Source organism: Dendrobates tinctorius, unplaced genomic scaffold (assembly GCF_039654945.1).
Source record: "Dendrobates tinctorius isolate UK_male_01 unplaced genomic scaffold, ASM3965494v1 ptg000107l, whole genome shotgun sequence".
Lineage (NCBI taxonomy): Eukaryota > Metazoa > Chordata > Amphibia > Anura > Dendrobatidae > Dendrobates > Dendrobates tinctorius.
Genome location: NW_027361775.1, coordinates 4619650 through 4642357, shown reverse-complemented (window position 1 = coordinate 4642357; position 22708 = coordinate 4619650). Strand labels below are relative to the sequence as shown.

At 41.8% G+C, this 22708-nt stretch overlaps 1 protein-coding gene across 1 annotated transcript in view; it reads left to right on the top strand.

Annotated features, from left to right (window-relative positions):
• The window catches only part of GFRAL (GDNF family receptor alpha like), a 170282-nt gene that overhangs the window by 13066 nt on the left and 134508 nt on the right, over window positions 1-22708 (top strand). The window contains exon 2 of the mRNA XM_073589139.1: window positions 9137-9271. Coding sequence (XP_073445240.1) covers window positions 9137-9271 — 135 coding nt within the window. The remainder of the gene's footprint in view (window positions 1-9136; window positions 9272-22708) is intronic.

Genomic DNA, 22708 nt, shown 5'->3' with positions numbered 1-22708 from the left:
TGCCGTGTGCCCAAACAGTGGTTTATGACCACATATGAGGTATCGGTGTACTCAGGAGAAATTGTTCAACAAATTTTAGGATCCATTTTATCCCATTGCCCATGTGAAAATGAAAAAACTGAGGCTAAAATAAAATTTTTGTGAAAAAAAAGTCCTTTTTTTTACGGCTCAATTTGTGAAGCACCTGGCGGTTCAAAGTGCTCACTATGCATCTAGATAAGTTCCTTGGAGGGTCTAGTTTCCAAAATGGGGTCACTTGTGGGGGAGCTCCAATGTTTAGGCGCACAGGGACTCTCCAAACGCGACGTGGCAACCGCTAAATATTCCAGCATATTTTCCATTCAAAAAGTCAAATGGCGCTCCTTCCCTTCTGAGCCCTGCCGTGCGCCCAAACAGTGGTTTATGACCACATATGAGGTATCAGTGTACTCAGGAGAAATTGCCCAACAAATTTTAGGATCCATTTTATCCTGTTGCCCATGTGAAAATGAAAAAATTGATGCTAAAAGAAAATTTTTGTTGGAAAAATTAAAATGTTCATTTTTTCCTTCCATATTGCTTTAGTTGCTGTGAAGCACCTGAAGGGTTAATAATCTTCTTGAATGTAGTTTTGAGTAGCTTGAGGGGTGCAGTTTTTAGAATGGTGTCACTTTTTGGTATTTTCTGCCATATAGACCCCTCAAAGTGACTTCAAATGTGAGGTGGTCCCTAAAAAAATGGTTTTGTAAATTTTGTTGTAAAAATGAGAAATCGCTGGTCAACTTTTAACCCTTATAACTTCCCAACAAAAAAAAATTTTGTTTCCAAAATTGTGCTGATGTAAAGTAGACATGTGGGAAATGTTATTTATTAACTATTTTGTGTCACATATCTCTCTGGTTTAGTGGAATAAAAATTCAAAATGTGAAAATTGCGAAATTTTCAAAATTTTTGCCAAATTTCCATTTTATTCACAAATAAATGCAAACATTATCAACCTAAGTTTACCACTAACATGAAGCCCAATATGTCACAAAAAAACAGTCTCAGAATTGCTAGGATCCGTTGAAGCGTTCCTGAGTTTTTACCTCATAAAGGGACACTGGTCAATATTGCCAAAAATGACCAGGTCATTAAAGTCAAAATAGGCTGGGTCATGAAGGGGTTAAAAGGAACCTATCGTGATTCTGGCTGCTCAAACTACGGACAATATGAATCAGAGTCTGGATGCACAATTGCAGCAAGATATATTATTCTTTAACTCTTCAGTTTTGCAAGGAAAAATATACTTTGCAGATCTAGCTGGCTACCAGCCTACTCTGGCGTTCCCCCTGGTTGGCTCCTCCTGACACTACTGCAACTGGTTTAGGTATTCCCTATTTACATGAGAAAGTCAATCACTAGAGTGTTGCTTGGAGAAGCCAGATGATGGTGGACTGGCTTGACTACTCTCAACTCCAGCTTTGGTTCTTAGCTGAATCTTTAAAGTAGATTTTCTCAGAAACGCCAGAGAGTTTCTGAAAAAAATAAACATGTCATTGTGCAGGAAAGCAACAATTTTGTAACAGGCTGGGTGTTGGAACCACAGTACCAGGGCCTAAGGAAAGCCTGGAGGGGCATAACTAGGAGCCTCACCTAATACGACCTTGGATATACAGTGGCATATGATACTGTGATCCGAGGAGAGACGAAGGAATTGGACTAGGTGCTACTTCAGGACTGACTTTGGGTAGATGGCAGCTAACTCCCTAGGGATGGGTAGCTAAGATGGCCAAAAGGAAGGTACAGTAGATGTAGGCAGGTGCTGTAAAAACAAAGGAACTACTAATGCAGATGTCACAAACTGATGTACAGATGAGAATTAGCAGGTGCAACTGGATAGGCTGGCATAGAAATAAGCACTGGCAGGTGCACACTGTGCCAGCTGATAGACAGGCAGGTGTACATGGCTGATAGACAGGCAAGCAGGCACAGGTGATGTACAGGTAGGTGAGCACAGCTGCTAGACAGGCAGGTAATACATTAATATGAGCAATGGGACCTGAGAAATAACAAGAGTGTTTGAGAACAAACTTACAATGCTGCACAGGCACCTCCCTTAATGTGGAGATGCATTAAATAATGAGTGTCTCCCAGCTTTTAGCTGGGTACACTTTAGAATGGCATGTGCTGTCCCTTTAAGTACAATGCTCAGGGAGCTGTGTGCAGTATGCGCACCCCAGGCTTCAGCAGCAGCAAAGGTACAGGAGCCGCGGAGGTGAGTTCTGACCATGGTATAGCATGAATTGCCTGTCAGGTTCCCTTTAATTAGATTAAAAAATAAAATAAAAAGGGGTGATATTTAGCTGCCGAATGCAACAGACAGGCAGGCAATATCTACATAACAATTTATTAAATGAATACATTGTTGCGTATTTCAATGTTGGACAGATGGCTTCCTCAGGTCAGGCATGTATGTTAGCAATATAACAGATAGATATTTAACTGACAAGTTTTTGCTCTCCAAGGCAAAGAGGGGAAATGTTTCCAACTTCATAAAATCCATTTTTATTTTAACAAGGTAAAATATCAGCTTTACAAAGAATGCTTGTTGGGTTTGAAATGTTTTGCTACTATGGATTGTAATGTGACTTTATAACTTGATTGATTTTACCTTGTTAAAATAAAAATGGATTTTATGAAGCTGAAACCATTTCCCCTCTTTGCTTTGGATTACTCACATGTGTGGCAAGCGTGTTTCATGCTTCAACACACCAACTACTGCCTGCTATAGTTGAGCTGGTTTCCCTCTACCTTTTTCCATACAATTTTTTCTTCTAACAGTCTATGAATTTTGTTTTAAATAACTGAATATACACTCTATGGAAAAGATATATTAAAACTTCCCTTTTATTAATATCCTTAGTAATACCAAAATGTTTATTATAAAAGTATGGCCATCCAATGTAAATATGCCTGACGCCTTCCCCCTAGGAAAAAAACAAACAAACATAAAAAAGGGTGTGTGGAATGACCCTAGTATCAATCTATCCTGTCCCTACCTTACTGCAGAGGTTGGCACCCTAAGATTGCAATTGGCACCCCCGCTCATTATAGGCTTACCCTAAAAGTCCCAAATAGGCCCTAGACAATAATGTTTAAGATTAGGTGTTGGTCATCATAATCTACATTAGTTAGTCTTGCACTTAAAAATGTGTCTCAAAGTCTATCAATAATCAAATTCAAATGTGCAATGGATGACCAAGCATATATCACATCTACAATCCTAATTCAATGTCAGGCATAAAATAGTGCAATACTAGATCAGAAATATCCACACTGATATATGCTGAAGTTCTCACATTTAATTAAAGCCAATACAACAGAACAACTGGGTTAATAGATCATAAAGGGCAGGAAATCGGTTACACTCTGACATTATCGGGTCAAGGTTCATTTCTTTTGTTTTTGCTGTCTACAAATGTTGAATTATATTTTGCATCTACAAAATATTTTTTAGTGTTTGGTATCTTCATCACCATGCTTGCTTATGTGGCATCACAAGTACCAGCACATGTTCTTGTTTTTGTGTTTTTTCTTTTTAACATTGATATTGCAAATATCAGATTTTACCCAGCTTTTTGCTAGACACTATATAGACTTGAAGTTTTTACTCATTATTCCTAGTTTATGTAATTTACTATGTTGTTTGGTATTATCCACAATTTATTTTTTTATCTATGTTTAATTTACTTATTTACATTGACCCCTGACCCCATGATGTCCGTATATAACCTTCTTTATTGCTCATTTTAACGTTTGGTATTTATATTGTTATCTTCCTACTTTAGATTACACATTCCCCTCCTCTGTATTATGTAATTTTATTTTTATCTTATTTGTTTATGTAGACTGACCCTTGACCCTATGATGACTTTGTGTTACCCTTTTCCCACCTTTTTGTCTATTTAAATCCATCTGCTGTACTGCTACCATACATGCCTGGCCTGAGGAAGACATCTGTGCAATGCTCAACACATAACCCTGTATTTAGTTAATAAACTCTTATGTAGATATTACCAGCCTGTCTGTCACACTCTGCAGCGCTTTTATTTCCCCCTTTTCTACTTTAATTTTAAACTATTTATCTGCACTTGGGGCAGCTGCAGCTGATTCATTTCTTCTCTGAATTTCAAACAAGAATGTGCCTGGTATTTCCACGTCCCTCTTAGGTGAGCATACTACCATATGCCTTGTCAGCCCTCATTATATCCATTTTATTAAAGGGAACCTGTCAGCAGGTTTTCTCAATGTAAATTAGGGTCACACCTTTAACCCCCTCACGACTGTGGACATATAGGTACGTCCAAGGTCTTCTACCTTTATTTGCTGCGGGCTTCAGCGATGAGCCCACAACTTTTCCAGCACATGCCAGCTTATTTCACGAATATCACAATCCACTCATGGCTAGTAACATGTTAAATGCTGCTGTCAATCTCTGACAGCGCATGTACCATGATCGCATCGGAAGCACATCACAAACCCCACCCATCGGCGCCCATGTCACATGACCGTGGGTCACCGATAAGTTGGCATGATAACCTGAGGTCTGCAGGAGATCACTGTAATTATCATTCTCAGAGAGCTACTGTCTGGCACTCATAGCAGGTGATCATTTTAGCTACACACAAAAGGGCTGCAGCCATGCTATGTGTAGCACAAGCAATCAGATGGTTGCAGCTTCTAGTCTCCCATGGAGACTACTGAAACTGGTAAAAAACAAAAAAAAGTAAAAAATTAATAAAAAAATAAAGATACACATATTTGGTATTGCCGAGTTCAGAATTTCCTGATTTAGCAAGATTTAAAAAAAGTAAATCCGATCGGTAAAAGGCGTAATAAGAGAAAAATCAAAATCCCAGAATTATGTTTATTTGGTCGCCGCAACATTCCATTAAAATGCAATAACGGTGATCAACACATCATTTCTGTACCAAAATTATATCAATAAAAATGTCAGCTCAGCAAAAAATAAGCCATCATTCATCCCCAAATCATGAAAAATGGAAACTCTACAGGTCTTGGAAAATGGCAACTTTTATTTTTCAACATTTGGATTTTTTTGCCACTTAAATAAAAAAGAACCTATGCATGTTTGCTATCTACAAATTTGTAATGACCTGGAGAATCATAATTGCAGATTAGCTTTAGCATTTAGTGAAGAAGATAAAAACAAATATTGTGGAATTTGTTTTCCCATTTTCCAGTACACTATATGGTAAAACCAATGGTATTGTTCAAATGTACAACTTGTCTCACAAAAAAACAAGCCCTTACATCACCATATTGACAAAAAATAAAAAAGTTATGGCTCAGAGAAGAAGAGCAGCAAAAAACAAAATCTCAAAGATGGAAAAACCCAAGGTGGTAAAGGGTTATTGCTTCTTTTACACTAGTCTAGTAAGCTGTATATAAGTCCTCAACCCCCTCTTGATAGCCCCAAAAAATACCTTTTAAATGCCCCTATACTGTGCGGTTCGGTACAATGAGCCCTCCTAACAATAACATAATGTCCCTTTCTGACAATATGACAATTTTATTACTTAATGTGGATACGAAGATCAAAGCTACAATTTTAGTCTGTAAGTTTTTGAACATTCTCCTGAGTTTTTTAAAGACTGACCACATGGGATTTACCAAAGGTAAGCAGACACCAGATGGTAAATCTTATCTGGTCATCAGAGGGGAGTTTGATGCCATGTCTGCTCCCATTTAATTATGGAAAAGGCATTTGACAGGTTTCATTGGGGCTATACATTGTGAACGCTACAAAACTTTGGGTTTTAAGATTTTTTTACTACAAGATATCGACATGTTGAACAGTATCAGTTTGTGCCATGTTTTATGGAATTCTCTACAGTATATGCCATTTGGAAAATCAAATGGAACCAGACAGTTATTTTTTCTCACTAAGAATATTTGTGTTACTTATCATGTCATTGGTACAGGCCATCAGAACTTGTATTACCATTAAATGTTTAAAAATTGAGATCCAATTACATAAAATAGGGTTAACTAATGACAAGTTGTTCACTTATAACATTATATTCACTCTCATTGATCTTTCACCCTAGCTAACTAAGGCACTGTAAGATTGTTTGTAGGCTGACAGGGTGGGATAATATACAATTATGATTCTGGCCACATTTATATATCCGCAGCAATACCTGTCTCCCGATTCCATCTACATCTTTGTACACTCCCAGATGCTGAAGTCCATTGGGCAAGGCAAATATTCCTGAGTTCCCTTTAATGTAAATCAAAATAACTAAAAATGGTGAAATTGTTGTGCCCACTTATTATATAGACATATAATAAAGCACCAATGCCAGACAAGCTAAGATGAAGGTAGTCTCCTCGCAGTTCCATATTGTGGATAAATGTTGAACTTTAGACTCTTACTCTTCCCTTAGGGCTATGCTCATGGCTCCTTCCATATCTTTAACATATTCAAACTTCTGTCAAACATTGGAATGCTTTTTTGAAAACTAGAATAGATTGTGACTATTCCTAAAGAGGACCTGTCTGGTCTGATAATGCTATTAACCTGCAGATTAAGAGTTAATCTGCAGGTTACTAGCATTATTAAGGTGCCAGGAAGCAGTACTGAAAGTGCACCACCAGGTAGAAATTCAACTTTATTGCACTGATGCACTGCAGCACCGTGAACTTTAACAACCGGCACTGCAATGCAACACTGCTGAGGCAACTGTCAATCAGTGACATGGTGTTCTCACAAACTTGGCTCTCAGTGTTGTGTGAAAGTACTGTGGTTGCTCTGGGCATGCATGCATGTAAAATAAAGTTCATTTCCTCCTGGCAGTGGGACTTTAAGTGCAAGTGCCGAGCATGTTCAGAGCGCTATTAACCTGCAGATTAACTGTATATCAGCAGGGTTAAAGTGTTACCAGGAATGACAGATTCACATTAAAAATTGATATTTTTTTTAGTTTATCTTTTGCTTCTCCTCCCCCGTGTGAGAACGTGGTATCCAGACAATCAAAGTTCTATATACCATCGAGTCTTTTTGCTCGTTTGAGGAATTTTTCGACCATCTTTCCAACAAAGCGAACTTTTATATATATCTCAAGGACAGATCTTTACTACCATATTACCATCTAGGAAGCCACCTCTCTTGATAGTTCATCAATTATTTGTATATATATATTTCTTTCCAATGCCCGGGTAAATTTGAAAATAATTAATTGGTTCTATATCTTTTATAAAGAGGATAACAAAGTTGTTAAATTCAAAGAAATCCAAACATGGGGAACTGAATTAAAAAGGTTGCTTCACAACTATGGTTTCAGACTTTAAAATGGCCAAAATTTCATTCAACTTGTCTTAAGCATTGAGAAGCATTTCAGAAATTATTATTTAGATGGCATTATACCTCTAAGGCACTCTATTATTTTCCCATCTTGGTTTCCATTCTGCTAGCTCAGTTATTGGTCCCATAACTACCTTGATGATGCACATTTTTTTAGTCCGGCTATAAAATGCACCCAACATGACAACAGATTTTGGTGCTGCTTAGCAATTTACTTAGAATTTGCATTACTGGATTGCCAAGCTTGGCTGTGAAGTTCTTAGAACTAGAAGACCTTTCATATGACTTAAGGTACTGTCACACTTAGCGATGCACCAGCGATCCTGACCAGTGATATGACACGGTAAGGATCGCTGGTGCATCACTAAGTGGTCGCTAGTGAGCTGCCACACAGGCAGATCTCACCAGCGACATAGCAGCGGTCGGGGGTCGTTACTTACCTGTCAGACAAGGCGATCCTGACGTCCTCCTGCATCGCTCGTCGGCGCCACAGGAAGCCCAGCAGGAAGCTGACGACGAGAAACAGTCTAGAACGTTCTCGCGCGATCAGCGATAACCAGCGGGGGGAGCGGTCGGAGGTAAGTATGAGACATAGCGGTATCGCTAGCAATATCGCTATAACATCACAAAAACCAGTAATGTTATAGCGATATTGCTAGCGATATCACTTAGTGTGACAGGCCCTTTAAGATCCTTGATTTGTCAACAAAAATCCAAAGAAATGTAAATGTAAATCTAACTCACTATTGAAAGGGTAAATTCTAAGTATACCTAATAGAGAGGATCAAATCTTTTAAAATTCAAATTTAACAGGTTTAACAAACTTTTCAATACATTAAATGACAATTGGCATTTTCTTAGGGATTCATGCAGTGAAGTTACATGACTCTGCCAGAACCTAAGAATTTCATAGACACAAATTCAGTTTACCTTAGCCCTCCATAACAATAGATTAAAACATTCAACACATGCTGGAACAGTTGATTATCCTTAAAAATGTGGTTATTTTTACGTGACGGTACTTTTTACACCTCATGACAGATGAAATTCTCTTATAGATAAATCTTTAGAATGAACCAATGTGTATTTTTTATATAAACTTGATCTATCTCAAGATATGTCATTTATCTTCTCCTTTTAGTTTTCTTATTTTTGTTTTATTTTTGATTTATGTCAGTTTATTATGGTTTGTAAACCATATAGTGACATATGGTAGTACTTTTTTGGTTATTTTGAATGTACTGGTATTACTCAGTTTATTGAAGCTGATCTTACTACTATGTGTAATAATGTTGTTTCTACATTTGTGTAACTGATTGCTTTGATATTTACAATTGCACAACATCACACTGTACAAGCTTGTTTTCACCTCTATGTCTATAACCCAATAAAAGAAACAAGTAAAGAAAAACTCTGTGAGGACTTGGTCTCAGTTATACTTTGATTAAACCCTTGTTGTAAACATTAATTTGTCAGAAATCATATCAACACAATTCAGAATGTTTTTAAGAGATTGGAATGAGACATTTGTATCTTAAAGTTGAGTGTGCAGTAAGTTTTTTTAATATTGTCTAATGAGAACAGTTTGGATCTAATAGAGATGCTCAGTAATAATCTCAAAGTAACTGAAACGTTATTGAAGCCTTCATACAACAATTTTGCAATGTGAACATGAGTTAAAGTAATTCTACTGTTATGTGTCAAAAATTGTACTTTATGTTGGAACAGTAAAATAATAGATATCTATTATGTGAGTTAATTATTATTTTTGTTTTTTGTGTGTTTTAGCTCTTTGGTTAATCACTTTATACTTGCCAAGATTACAAGCTATAAATTGTCTTAACCTGAAAGAGAGATGCAGAACATCTGAAGATGAATGTGCCGGACTTTGGAATACTACAGAACGAATGTGTGACCTTTCAGGTACAATAAGTAATGAGAGTTTCACATGATTATTTTAATCAGTTTCGAATATGCTTGAAAAAAAATTACAATTTTTACCATTAACTTAATTGAAGAGCATATAGTTTTGCTTTACAATTTCTGGTACTTTGGTTTCCTTCCATATTGCAAAAACATCAGACCCGATTCATCAAAGCTTTTACACCAGAGTTTTTGCAAGTTTTGAAAGGTCGCAATTTGAGTCTGTGCTGAAATTTTGCAATTTATTTCATTCTCATGCCTATTTCACCTAGCTCTGAAAAATTGGGCAGAGCTGGGGTGGAATGAAAGCATGGCAACACCTCATGAAACAAATCTTACTTCCGTACCTGACTGGAGTAAGATTTGTGATGATATACACGAAGATGCACCACACTTGTCCAAGACTCCTGATTGTGTGAGCCTCTTAAATCAGAAGCATCTGACTCCAGCATGTCTCCTCATCAAGAATGGAATTAAAAATGCCGGTCTTGTTAATGGAGACAATCTTGTTTAACCAATTAACACTGTATCATGGATATTATTATTATTATTTATTTATATAGCACCAATAATTCCATGGTGCGGTACATGAGAAGGGGTTACATACAAAGTTATAGATATCGTTAACAGTAAACAAATTTACAATGATGGACTGGTACAGTGGGGAGGGGACCCTGTCCTTGCGGGCTTACATTCTAGGGGTATGGGATTCTAGGATATGTTTCTAGGATATGTCCATCATGTATTGGTTTAGGGTGAGTGGAACAGGCTCAATATAATGGATATGTAAAAGCAAGCCCACATATAATGAAATACAAGGAAAAATGAAAAAAGTCAGGGATCTCAGAAAAGAGCAATACAAATCAATTTTTTTTTTTACAAAATTCTATTTTTTTAAGCTACTAAAATATATAAAAAATAAATATTTGGCATCACCATAAACATACTCATTTAGTGAATTATCTTGACAGGTCAATTTTATCACATAATGAACACCTTAAAAGCAAAAACTAAAAAAACAATGATGGAATTACTTTTTTTTTACACTATTTCACATCGTTTGGATTCCCCCCATCTTTTTTGTACACTGTATGGTTAAGTGAATGATAAGGAGAGAGTTAAATTAACCCTTCAAGGTTGAGCCAGTGAGTTCCAAATTATTCCAGTGTTGCTAGCAACTCAAATGACCACACGGAGACGGGGTCTCTGTACGGGAGGATCGAGGCAGATCACTAAGCCCCTTTATTTTAGTCACATCTTTTATAATCTTTTGCTTAATTATGCAAGGTTCTCAAGTACCAATAGCATCATTTTACTTTTAAGCCAATAATATTGCAAGAAAACCGGAAACTACATATATGTCCGTACCTAGATAGCGTAGAAAGTAGTATAATGGCATATTCTTCAGAGTTTAACATTCCCACCTCCCTTATCTTATACAGATGGGAACAGTCTGGTTTCATGACAGCCCATGCCAATTATAAAAATTTATCTTACAACAACAAAAACGGAGAAACGAAACCTTACATTGAATGGATAAAACGAAACTTCAGCTCTGATTTTAGTATTAACCCTTAACATTCCCCCCTAGATAAATTTTTTTAATACGTATGCAACATCAGAGGTGCTATCCCAAGCTAACAGCTTGAGGGGTACTGGTCTTCACATGACTGATGCCGTGTTATCAGTCATGGCTGTCGCGGCGCACCCGTCCCCCCTGTATACTGCAGTTCACGAATAACAATTTTTGATGACGGTGGTGGAGATCTTTTGTAGGTAGCCATGTGCTTGGCTTCAACATCTTCATCAAGTAGCCTTTTGAGATCGGTACAGAAAAGAGCAGGGGCAACGATGCCTTTGGTATCATCATTAGCTGGCTTAGTGTAGAATTTCCTAATACATACAGAAATACACCAAAAAACAAGTTTTAGTATCACATATACAACAAGGATACAGGCAGCAATGTGTAACAAGCTTTGTAAGATCCCAGCTATCCAGCCTCCAATTCCCCTAAACCAATAGGCTGGATTGAGAAAGGAGAAAGTGTCTGACCACCAACTGTCCTTATTACGATCATTGTCTTTATCGTATTAATCTCTGAGTCATTGAATATCTTCTAACTTTAACTTTTAACTTCTACCAATAATAATATGGAAAATGCGGAAAACCAAAACATTATGCCCCTTCATTTGCTATTGGCTTGTTGGGTGATGAGGAGAACTTGATAGGGACCGTCATACAAGGGTTCTAGTCCGTGCTTCCTGACATGCCTTTTCACGACTACCAAATCACCAGGCTTCAGGTTATGACAGGTATCGGTTTCTGCTGAATCTGGGAAGGAAAAGAAAACTAGAACATAGGTGTTAGCAAGATTTTTACTAAGCTGAATAACACATTGAACAACACGGTCAGTCTCTTCTGATAACTGCTGAGGCTGGAAATTTGCAACTGGGGGCCTAGCACCAAACAATATCTCATATGGGGACAGGCCATGTTTTGCAATAGGGGTAATACGAATATGGTATAGTACAATGGGTAGGAGCTCCGGCCATGGAGCCGTAGTCTCCTGCATCATTTTGGTCAATTGTCCCCTCAGTGTGCCTTTCAACCTCTCAACTTTCCCACTGGATTGTGGGTGGTACGGAGTATGGAGGGCTACAGTGGATCCAAGCATTGTTAGAACTTCTTAGTACACATGAGAAGAAAAGGCCGGGCCTTCGTCACTTTCAACAACTTCTGGAACCCCATATCTGCATATAACTTCCATCACCAGTTTCTTCGCTGTGGTCTTTGCGGTCATGTTGGTAACGGGGAATGCTTCCGGCCAACTGGAGAACCGGGGCCCAGTAGAATTTTTGCACCAGTGCGAGGGCCTGATTCTTTCCTCGATGTGTAGGTCCATGTGCCCATAAGGCAATAGCAGGGTACATCCGCTTAGGGAGACACACAAGTTGGTCCTTTTTCCAGAGACCATTATCCATTCGTGCCCCATCAGTCTTCCATTGCTTCACCTCTTCCTTTGGAGACATTCTCTGCATCGTCATTAAGCTGTCTCGCGGGGTCCGACAGAAAACTTCAGTCTGTTGTAGATCATCAGGTTCTTGTAGGGTCAATGCTTCTTGTAACTGTTTACGCTGAGAGCGTGTGGTCACCATAGTTGGTATAGTTGGTTCAACGGATAAGAGAGCGGCGGCTTTTGCTTGCATATCCGCAAATGTGTTGCCAACAGTCTGTGGACTGTTCCTAGGACCGTGCGCCTTAACTTTGATAATAGCCACCTGAGTAGGTAATTTGATCGAGTCCATGAGGGTTTTAACAGCTTCAGCATTTTTCACTGGGGTTCCGGCAGTAGTAATAAACCCTCGATTGGCCCATAGAGCCCCAAAATCGTGAGCAATACCAAATGCATACCGTGAGTCCGTGTATATATTAGCCCGTTTGTTCTTGTCCAAAGTACATGCAGTAGACAGAGCCTGGAGTTCTGCTTCTTGTGCTGTGAGGGCAGGAGCGCAGCTGCGTGCACTACAGTGTCCTCTGTGGTAACAGCATATCCCGTGTGGAATCTACCAAACTCGTCAGCATTTCTTGAACCGTCCGTGTATAACACCAGATCGGGATTTGGGAGTGGGTTCTCACTGACATTTGGTGGAGTAGCTGTTTCTTCAGTCAAAAGTTGGGAACAATCATATTGGAGGTAATCCTCATCACTGCCATCTTTCCTTATAGTTCATTATACCGTCTTTCAAGGCGTTGTAAAGGGGTTGCATTATGCGGGATGCATCCGGTATCCACTGACAACAATAAGTGCATAGTCCAAGAAAATGCTGTAGTTCAGTTTCATCTTTTGGGAAAGGAAGGGAGCTGACAGCTATTTTTCTTTCTTCTGCGAGGTGTCTGACACCCTGAAGGAGACAGTGACCCAAGAATATCACTTGACCAAGGCAGAACTGAAGTCTCGAGGCCGAAACCCAACAGTTCAGTGCTGCCAGATACTTAAGGAGGCTAACAATGGCAGAAATGGCAAAAGACACCTGCTCATATTTTTTTGCAAACTGGTTGGGACTGTTTTGGGCCCCTTGTGACATAGCAGGGACGACAGTTAATATGGACAGTTAAGTGAATACAAATAGAAACTGGCAGTCTGGGTGTAACGGAATGCTAAAGAAAGCATTGGTAAGATCAATAACTGTAAACCAAGCAGCATCCTGGGGTATTTGGGATAAAAAAAGTATGAGGATTAGGCACCAGGTTTGAGAAACACTTTTACTGGTTCTACAGGCATTTTCCCTATATCATTTGGCCCTTTTGACAGGAGTTTAGATAGTATCTCTGAGAGGTATGGGGTGAGTCATTGATCCTCAGGCAATATTGGGGGTGGATCTGGGCCTATCAGGGCCATCATAACTGTAGGAAGGGCATGCAAAATACAGATTTTCTCACTGTCTTCATCTACATAGGGATTATATAACAAAAAAAAAACATCTGACCATCATCTTGGAATTGTATTCCGGAGCGGAACTGCGATAATAAATCTCTCCCTAGTAAATTTACAGGGCATGTGGGAGAGATTACAAACTGGGCAGTAACTTCAGGGAAGGGTCCCACAGAAATAGGGTTTATAAAAGTATATTAATTGGGTCTACCATCTACTCCGATCAAAACAGCAGGGGAATGACAATCTCTGATAGTGCTCGAGTCTGGCGCATCGCCAGAATTAGCAGGTAGGGGCTGAAGAGCAGGATTCCCAGTAGCTGAAGTCTGAGGGGGGGGCAGAGTTTGCTGTGTGCTCCAGTGATAAGAGATTGGCTGTGCACTCGCAGCTGCGGTGGGGGCGAAGGGGGATATGGTGTGGGCTAAGATGGGAGGGGGTACTGAAGCAGCTGCAGCTGTTAGCTTGCTTTTTTTTTTTTTTTTTTAAATCATCACTTTTAACTATTTCCCTGACACATTAACCTCGATCTCAGTGTCGTCTCCGTTAATCACATTCTCAATTCTCTCCTGTACCACAACACTTTCTGTCTTTTTCACAGTGTTAGACAATTTCCCTTTTTCCACATAGCAATAAAAACAATCAGAATTCACTTCCTCTGTTCTTCCTAACACCTTCGTCACACAATTCATGTGCAACAAGTTCCACCCAAACATCAAACTCACCCTCAACTCTTCAAAATCCCAAATCCATTTTCTAGAACCTACAGTCAAGCTCTAAGGTACATTCAGATCTGTTCAGACAATGAGGATAGAAAACTACAACTTCTATCACGCCTATCCTCAAAAAGCCCTCTCTTGACCCATCCTCTGTATCCAGCTATCGCCCTATATCACTTCTCCCCTATGCCTCCAAGCTACTGGAACAACACGTCTACCTTGAACTGTCCTCCCATCTCTCTTCTTGCTCCTTCTTCGACCGCTTACAATCTGGCTTCCGGTCACACCACTCCACTGAAACTGCCCTTACTAAGGTCACCAATGACCTCTTAACCGCCAAGAGCAAGCGACACTATTCTGTCCTCCTCCTCCTGGACCTGTCGGCTGCCTTTGACACAGTGGACCATTCCCTATTACTACAGACCCTCTCATCTCTTGGCATCACAGACTTGGCCCTATCCTGGATCTCATCATACCTAACAGACCGGACATTCAGCGTCTCCCACTCACACACCACCTCCTCACCTCAGAGACCTCTGCTCTCTCTCCTCACCTCGCCCCCTATCCATCGGAGTCCCGCAAGGTTCAGTCCTTGGACCCCTGCTCTTCTCCATCTATACCTTCGGCTTGGGACAGCTCATAGAATCTCATGGCTTTCAGTATCACCTCTATGCTGATGACACACAGATCTACATCTCTGGACCAGATATCACCTCCCTACTAACCAGAATCCCTCAATGTCTGACTGCTATTACATCCTTCTTCTCCGCTAGATTTCTGAAACTTAACATGGACAAAACAGAATTCATCATCTTTCCCCCATCTCACGTGACCCCCCCCAACGAACCTATCCATTACAGTAAATGGCTGCCCACTCTCCCCAGTCCCACAAGCTCGCTGCCTCGGAGTAATCCTTGACGCTGATCTCTCCTTCAAACCACATATCCAAGCAATTCCACTTCCTGCCGACTTCAACTCAAAAATATTTCACGAATCCGTTCATTCCTCAACCAAGAATCTGCAAAAACCCTTGTCCATGCCCTCATCATCTCTCGCCTTGACTACTGCAAACTCCTGCTCTGTGGCCTCCCCTCAAACACTCTCGCACCCCTCCAATCTATTCTAAACTCTGCTGCCCGACTAATCCACCTGTCCCCCTGCTATTCCCCAGCTTCTCCCCTCTGTCAATCCCTTCACTGGCTCCCCATTACCCAAAGACTCCAGTTCAAAACCCTAACCATGACATACAAAGCCATCCACAACCTGTCTCCTCCATACATCTGTGACCTCGTCTCCCGGTACTTTCCTGCACGCAACCTCCGATCCTCACAAGATCTCCTTCTCTACTCCCCTCTTATCTCCTCTTCCCACAATCGCATACAAGATTTCTCTTGCGCATCACCCCTACTCTGGAACTCTCTACCACAACAAATCAGACTCTCACCTACCATCGAAACCTTCAAAAAGAGCCTGAAGACCCACCTCTTCCGTCAAGCCTACAACCTGTAGTAACCACCGACCGACCAAACCGCTGCACGACCAGCTCTACCCTCGCCTACTGTATTCTCACCCATCCCTTGTAGATTGTGAGCCTTGGCGGGCAGGGTCCTCTCTCCTCCTGTACCAGTTATGACTTGTATTGTTAACATTATTGTACTTGTTTCTATTATGTATACCCCTCCTCACATGTAAAGCGCCATGGAATAAATGGCGCTATAACAATAAATAATAATAATAATAATCACTCAGAAAAACATCGCAGACCTCCAACCCATATTCCACAGAGACCACAGACTGAAAGCAATATTCTCGGAACTGCCACTTCTCTCCTACAAACAGCCTCCCAACCTAAGGAATATCCTTGTCAGAAGTACCCTCACATCACCTTCAGAGACAGGCACAGTCCCTGTAACAGTAAGAAATGCAAGACCTGCCCCCACATATCACCAACAGATAAAGTCCCCATACCCAACACAAATCAGGACTATAAGATCATGGACTCTTTCTCATGTCCATCCTTCAATGTCGTGTACATGACACAGTGTACAAGGTGCAATGCAGGGACATACATCGGGGAAACTAAGCAAAAGCTACAAACAAGGATGAATCTGCACAGACATACGATAAAGACTGAGCTGGACACACCTGTAGGGATACACTTCTCTAGACCTGGACACAGCTTGGCAGATCTAAAAGTCCTAATATTGAAAGGTCATTTTTCATTTTTTTTTTAATAGTGACAGAGAAAGGAAGATTTGGGAGTTTAAATTTTTAAATATGTTCCAATCGCTAACAATAGGACTGAATTTGACACCTGGGTTCATGACTCATTACATGGACACAGTTCACACCTCCACAAGAAGGTCTTCAGATCTCTAATAGAACACTTGGTCCTCATCTGCATGTGTAACAAAAACCTTAATTTGATTTCCTTGGCATGTCTATAGCTAGCATCATCTCATGTCCTGTTGTAATTCCTATTTAAATGTTGCCATCTTTTCTCAGTGATTCACTTGTAATCTAGCCTGATGAAGGGGCCGCCTGAGCCCCGAAAGCTTGCTTGCAAATATAATTTCTCTGGTTAGCCAATAAAGGTATCACACCTTAAATAATTACATCTATTTTTCTGGCTAACACGGTACCACAATTTTATTTTGTATTATACATGTGCCAAGCCACAAAATTCTTCTTTTCCTTCCACAGATTCTCTCATTTACAGCTAAATACCCTTACTTCAATTGTGCACAATACTGGAGCGGCCGTCTCAGTTTGTTCCACCGGGTCAATAATCCCCCTCTGGGATTGCCCAAAATTCGTGGTACTCAGTGAAAGGAGGAGGGCGTCTCAGACTCTCCCTCCGGACACCTCTGGTTATATATATATATATCTATATATACCTGAGTTACGTATCCTACCCATCTTCGATCACACGACCACCCTGATTACTAACAGTGAATTCAGGAATTCAGGATATTTTGACTATAAAGAGAGCCACAATCACTGGTCAATCCGGGGTGTCCGTCCCTTATGAGGTATGGTTCGAGCACTGGGCCCCCAACGGGACTACACCTCTATATGATTCCACCCATGAATCACTCCACCACGGGGACAAACCTCAGATCCTCTTTGCAGCAACAAGCACAGGAAAACCACACCAACGGTCAGTCTGAACAGTATAACTGCCAACTTACCGTGATTGTGGGGGGTGATCAGTCCCAATTTTCCAACACGTGTGTCCGCTCCGAGAGTCCTTTGTCTTGTTGTCCTCCGGGGGCAGAGGCGTCCCTGTTCGGGGGCCCCACGTTGCGCGCCAAGCTGATAAGGAGAGAGTTAAATTAACCCTTCACGGTTGAGCCAGTGATTTCCAAATTATTCCAGTGTTGCTAGCAACTCAAATGACCACATGGAGACGGGGTCTCTGTACGGGAGGATCGAGGCAGATCACTAAGCCCCTTTATTTTAGTCACATCTTTTATAATCTTTTGCTTAATTATGCAAGGTTCTCAAGTACCAATAGCATCATTTTACTTTTAAGCCAATAATATTGCAAGAAAACCGGAAACTACATATATGTCCGTACCTAGATAGCGTAGAAAGTAGTATAATGGCATATTCTTCAGAGTTTAACATTCCCACCTCCCTTATCTTATACAGATGGGAACAGTCTGGTTTCATGACAGCCCATGCCAATTATAAAAATTTATCTTACAACAACAAAAACGGAGAAACGAAACCTTACATTGAATGGATAAAACGAAACTTCAGCTCTGATTTTAGTATTAACCCTTAACATGAATAGTGTAAAAAAAAATACAACTCTTGCTGCAAAAAATAATCCCTCTCAAGACCTTGTTAATGGAAATATAATATAGCTACGGCTTTATGATAAAGGGTAAGAAAAAATGAAAATATAAAAAATGAATAGTGTTTGCATATTCATAGGGATTGTCTGGTCCAAATCAATAAGTATGCAGGCACTGTGTGTGACTGCAGACCTATGATTCCCCCAGTGCACTCACTGTTCACTGCAGGGACTTTCCAGTTTTCAACCCGGGACTGTAGGATATGTATGAGCTATACATTGTCCCTACCAGTGAGCAAGACCTCGCTCCAAACACTTTTATTGAGCTGAGGCAGCTCCCCGACCAGTGACGGAAGTGGCCAGTAGGTGTGTCACACTAGAGTGCGTTGCCTCACTCCATACAAGTGTATGGAGAGCAAGGTTGCGACCACTGGCTGGGATTATGTATAACCCATACATACCCTCCGGTCCCTGATCAGAAACTGACAAATACCCACAGCGCACTCACTGTGATTCATTAGTCTGCAGAAACACAGAGTGACTGTAGACGTATTAATTTGAACTAGACAACCTTTTAAAAGTTTTATTTTGTAATTACTTTCATACAAAGTGTAATGGACTGGGTAGTGGAACCACTGTGCTGTAGTTCAAGGAAAGCCTAGAGGGGAGTAACTAGGTGCCTCACCAAGTCCGACCTCAGATACATGGCAGCTGACGATACCGTGATCCAAAGAGAGATGAAGTAAGTGAGACCAGGTGCTACACCAAGAATGACCTCGAGTGCATGGCAGCTGACCCCCCTGAAACTGGAAGCAGGGATGGTGGACTGGGCAAGTACTGACAGGCACAACAGGCACTGTGGCTGACATGACAGAGATACAGACTCGTACTGGTGCACACAACAGATATCCTGCTAGGCAAGTGCAGGTGGGCACAGCTGACGATGGACAGGCAGGTGGCCATGGCTGACAGACAGGCAGGTGGGCACCCACCGGCCCAGAAGGAAGAGATTAGACAGTGGTGGTGAGTAAGTCAGCATCTCTGCCAGGGAAGAAAGGAAGAAGGCAGAGATACCAGCGTTACAATATCCCCCTTTACTGGCTAGTTTACAGGGGAACCCCCCAAAAAATTGATATGGGGTCCCACTATAAAATCAAGCAAGCAAAAGCTAGGCAGACAGCTGCGACTGATATTAATAGCCTGGGAAGGGGCAATGTATAATGGCATCCCCCTCAGGCTAAAAACATCAGCTCTCAGCCACCCCAGAAATGGTGCATCTTATCGATGCGCCAATTCTGGCACTTAGCCTCACTCTTCCCATTTGCCCTGTAGCAGTGGCAAGTGGGGTAATATTTGTGGGGTTGATCTCATCTTTGTATTGTCCGATGACATCAAGCCCATGGATTAGTAATGGAGAAGCGACAATAAGACACCTATCCATGACTTTTCCTATAGTTATATGGTAAATAAAGACACAAAAAGAATAGAGTCCTTTATTTGAAATAATCACACAGATTCCTTTGTTGAATCTTAATTTACCATACATACTGCATCACCTTATCCCTGACTCCTTCGATCACCTGCAACAAAAAAAAATATTAAACCAGCATAAATACTCACTGTCAAATTCTTTTAGTTCCATAAGTACAATTTTCTTTCACAAAATTAACAATTTGACAAATAACAGAGACAGCAGCATATATGATAAGATGGACCAGATGGATTACCTACTGATGCAAAAACTGATACACATCAGCAAACAAAGTTGTACCACCTGAACAGACAGGTTCAGTCCTAACTATACTGTAACTTTTCTCAAGCAGTTATGCTGAGCTTTGATCCCATCCAATTTCTGGGTCAACAAATTAGACCAATGGCAAGAAGTGACCCAGTTTGCTGTGCGCATACAATCATATCCAGCCACAGTGTAAAGTCAGAGAAAGTTTTAAGCATAGCCGATGCATTTGTCACAGCAAAACAGACCAGGCTGTCAACTATATGCATGAAAAACCTATTATATGTAAAAATGAATCAGACATGAACCAGTGCAGTCTTTAAAGCTGATGTCAATGATTAAATCGAATGTACAATATGTCTGCCTACCTGTCCGTTGACTGTCATCTACACTGTTGTGCGGTCATTAGGGCCTATGGACCACACTCTGCCAGACCTCCCTTCCCTGTCCATCAAAAAAAACTTTTTAGATATCAAATATATTGCTCGATAATGACTCCAAAATGGAAAGGAGAAATTGAAAACAGTTTTAGACTACTCTGCAGCACATACTACATTGTGTGTCCAGTTCAGCATGAACCAATTTGTGAAAATTTCTTTTTAAAGGGAATCTGTCAACCCCCCACTGTTAGGAATGGCGGAATGCACTAAATAAATAAATAAATAATAAAGTTTGTTCGCCGCTCGGGGTCCACCGTGCAGTAGGTGTTAAAACCGCTGCTAAACAATGGCAGATGCACTATATGGCTGTATAATGCGCTCGGGTTCAACGTCACCCAATGAGCGCGGAGTGGATTCTGTTAAATTCACAGAGGCGCTGTAACAAAAACATACAAGTATACACTGAGCCAGTTAGACTTCACCAGACTCAGCGAAATTGCACGCACGGTATCTGGTCACAGAACACGGTTCCAAGACAGGGGACGGTGTCCGTCTAGACCTACCGTGCGTGCGGCGTCACTGCTGCGGACGCCGGTAAGTGCTGCTACATGCAGTGCGGCGGCAGACACAGCCGCTAAGCGATGGTGCTTTGAGGAACGTGACACCACCGGATGCTAGTGTAGAGGTGCGGTGTGCACAGTGGCCTATGGCTTGCCACTGACTGGTGCGGACTATAACTATAGTTCCCTATCTACATGCGTAATATCAGAGGGAGGGGAATCTAAATGAGTCAGTCACCAGAATCATACATCCATCACCATTCACACATCTAGCAAGAATAGCCTATACTAGCGCATGGCCGAACGGCTATGTGGCTCTTTTATAGTCGTGCACTGCCGGGACCTTCCTGATCTCTGAGATGGACCAATCAGATCAGGAGAAGGACCTGAGCACGTGACTCCCAACCTCCAATGGGAGATCGTCTCATGAGCATGCTCAGAGGAGCGGCAGAGGGACTTAGCCTCAGGAGTAACTTGCTGAGAAGCAGTATGTGAGGCTCTGGACTCCTGCTGTGTAGCTGCAGGAATCCTATGCCTAACATTACCCCCCTCATAGGGCCCCCCTCCTGGCAAAATTTTTTGCCACGTACCACCTTATGACCCACAGAGGCGTAGGCCTCGGGCTCATCCGCAGACCAGCCTGATGCCCCGGCAGATGACTTGAAAAACTGGGACATGTGAATTGGTCCGAGAGAAGGCATGTGGAGGGCATCAGGGATGGCTAAGTCGCCAGGAGCCGAAGTTGGAGTGGGCGCTGAAGTGTGTCGGTGGGCGTCTTCATTCTCATTACAGAGATTTGAGTGACATGCGGGGTGCGACCCAGACTGTCGCAGATCTCCATTGCCCGGTCTGCCACCGGCAAGGGACACCGTGACCCAGCCGACCTCTATTTAGAGGATCTACTCAGAGCACAGGAGGCGCATACCTGAATATATTTTTTAGTGTCCTGAGCCCTGTGCGGCCACCATTAAGAGCTAGCCAGGAGTTTTGTGGTATGCTTGTAACCAAAGTGACCACCCACCCTGGACGTGCGTACCCACGCGAGAACCTTGGACCGCAGGTGAGGCGGAACAAAGGTTTTGCTCGGCAGCACTGGTTCAAGGATGACAGGAGCCATGAACTTCAGATTCCCAGTGAGGGGTGCGGAATGATCCGCGGGCACCTCCACAGAGGCTACTTGAACCCTGCCCCCATGCATCTTCCCACACAGTCCTTGCTCCAGCCCAGTATACTCCCCGAGGACCACTCAATATGGGGAGAATGGCAATGTAACCAGGGGAGTCCAAGAAGCACCTTAGGCATGATGAGCAGGGACAACGTCTCGCGATGAGACGGGGATATTGAGAACCCCAGGGGTGCTGTCTGGTGAGTAATCTGAGACGGTAAGGTAGATCCGTTAATCACCCTAACGGTCACGGGGTGAGGAAGTGGCACCAGTGGAATGGCGTGCTTTTGGGCAAACGCTGAGGACATAAAGTTTCCCTCTGCCCCAGAGTCCACTGTGACCTCTACCTCCCAGGAGGAAGCCCCGCTATCTAACGTCCCTAGGGATACTGGCTTGGAGGAGAACGTTTTCATATTAGGTAGATCTCCACCAACTGCCACCGGAGGTGAACGTTTTTTCGACCGCTGCGGACACCTATTAGCCAGGTGGTCCGACTGTCGACACAGGTAGCAGCAAGTGGGACCCTGTGCCGAACGTGGCTTCGGACTGGTACGGGACACGTCCATGGGTTCAGGAGGTAAAACCTCCAGATCAGGAGGCCCCAGCAATTCGGAGAAGCCAGGAGTCGACCTAAACTTCTGTCTGGA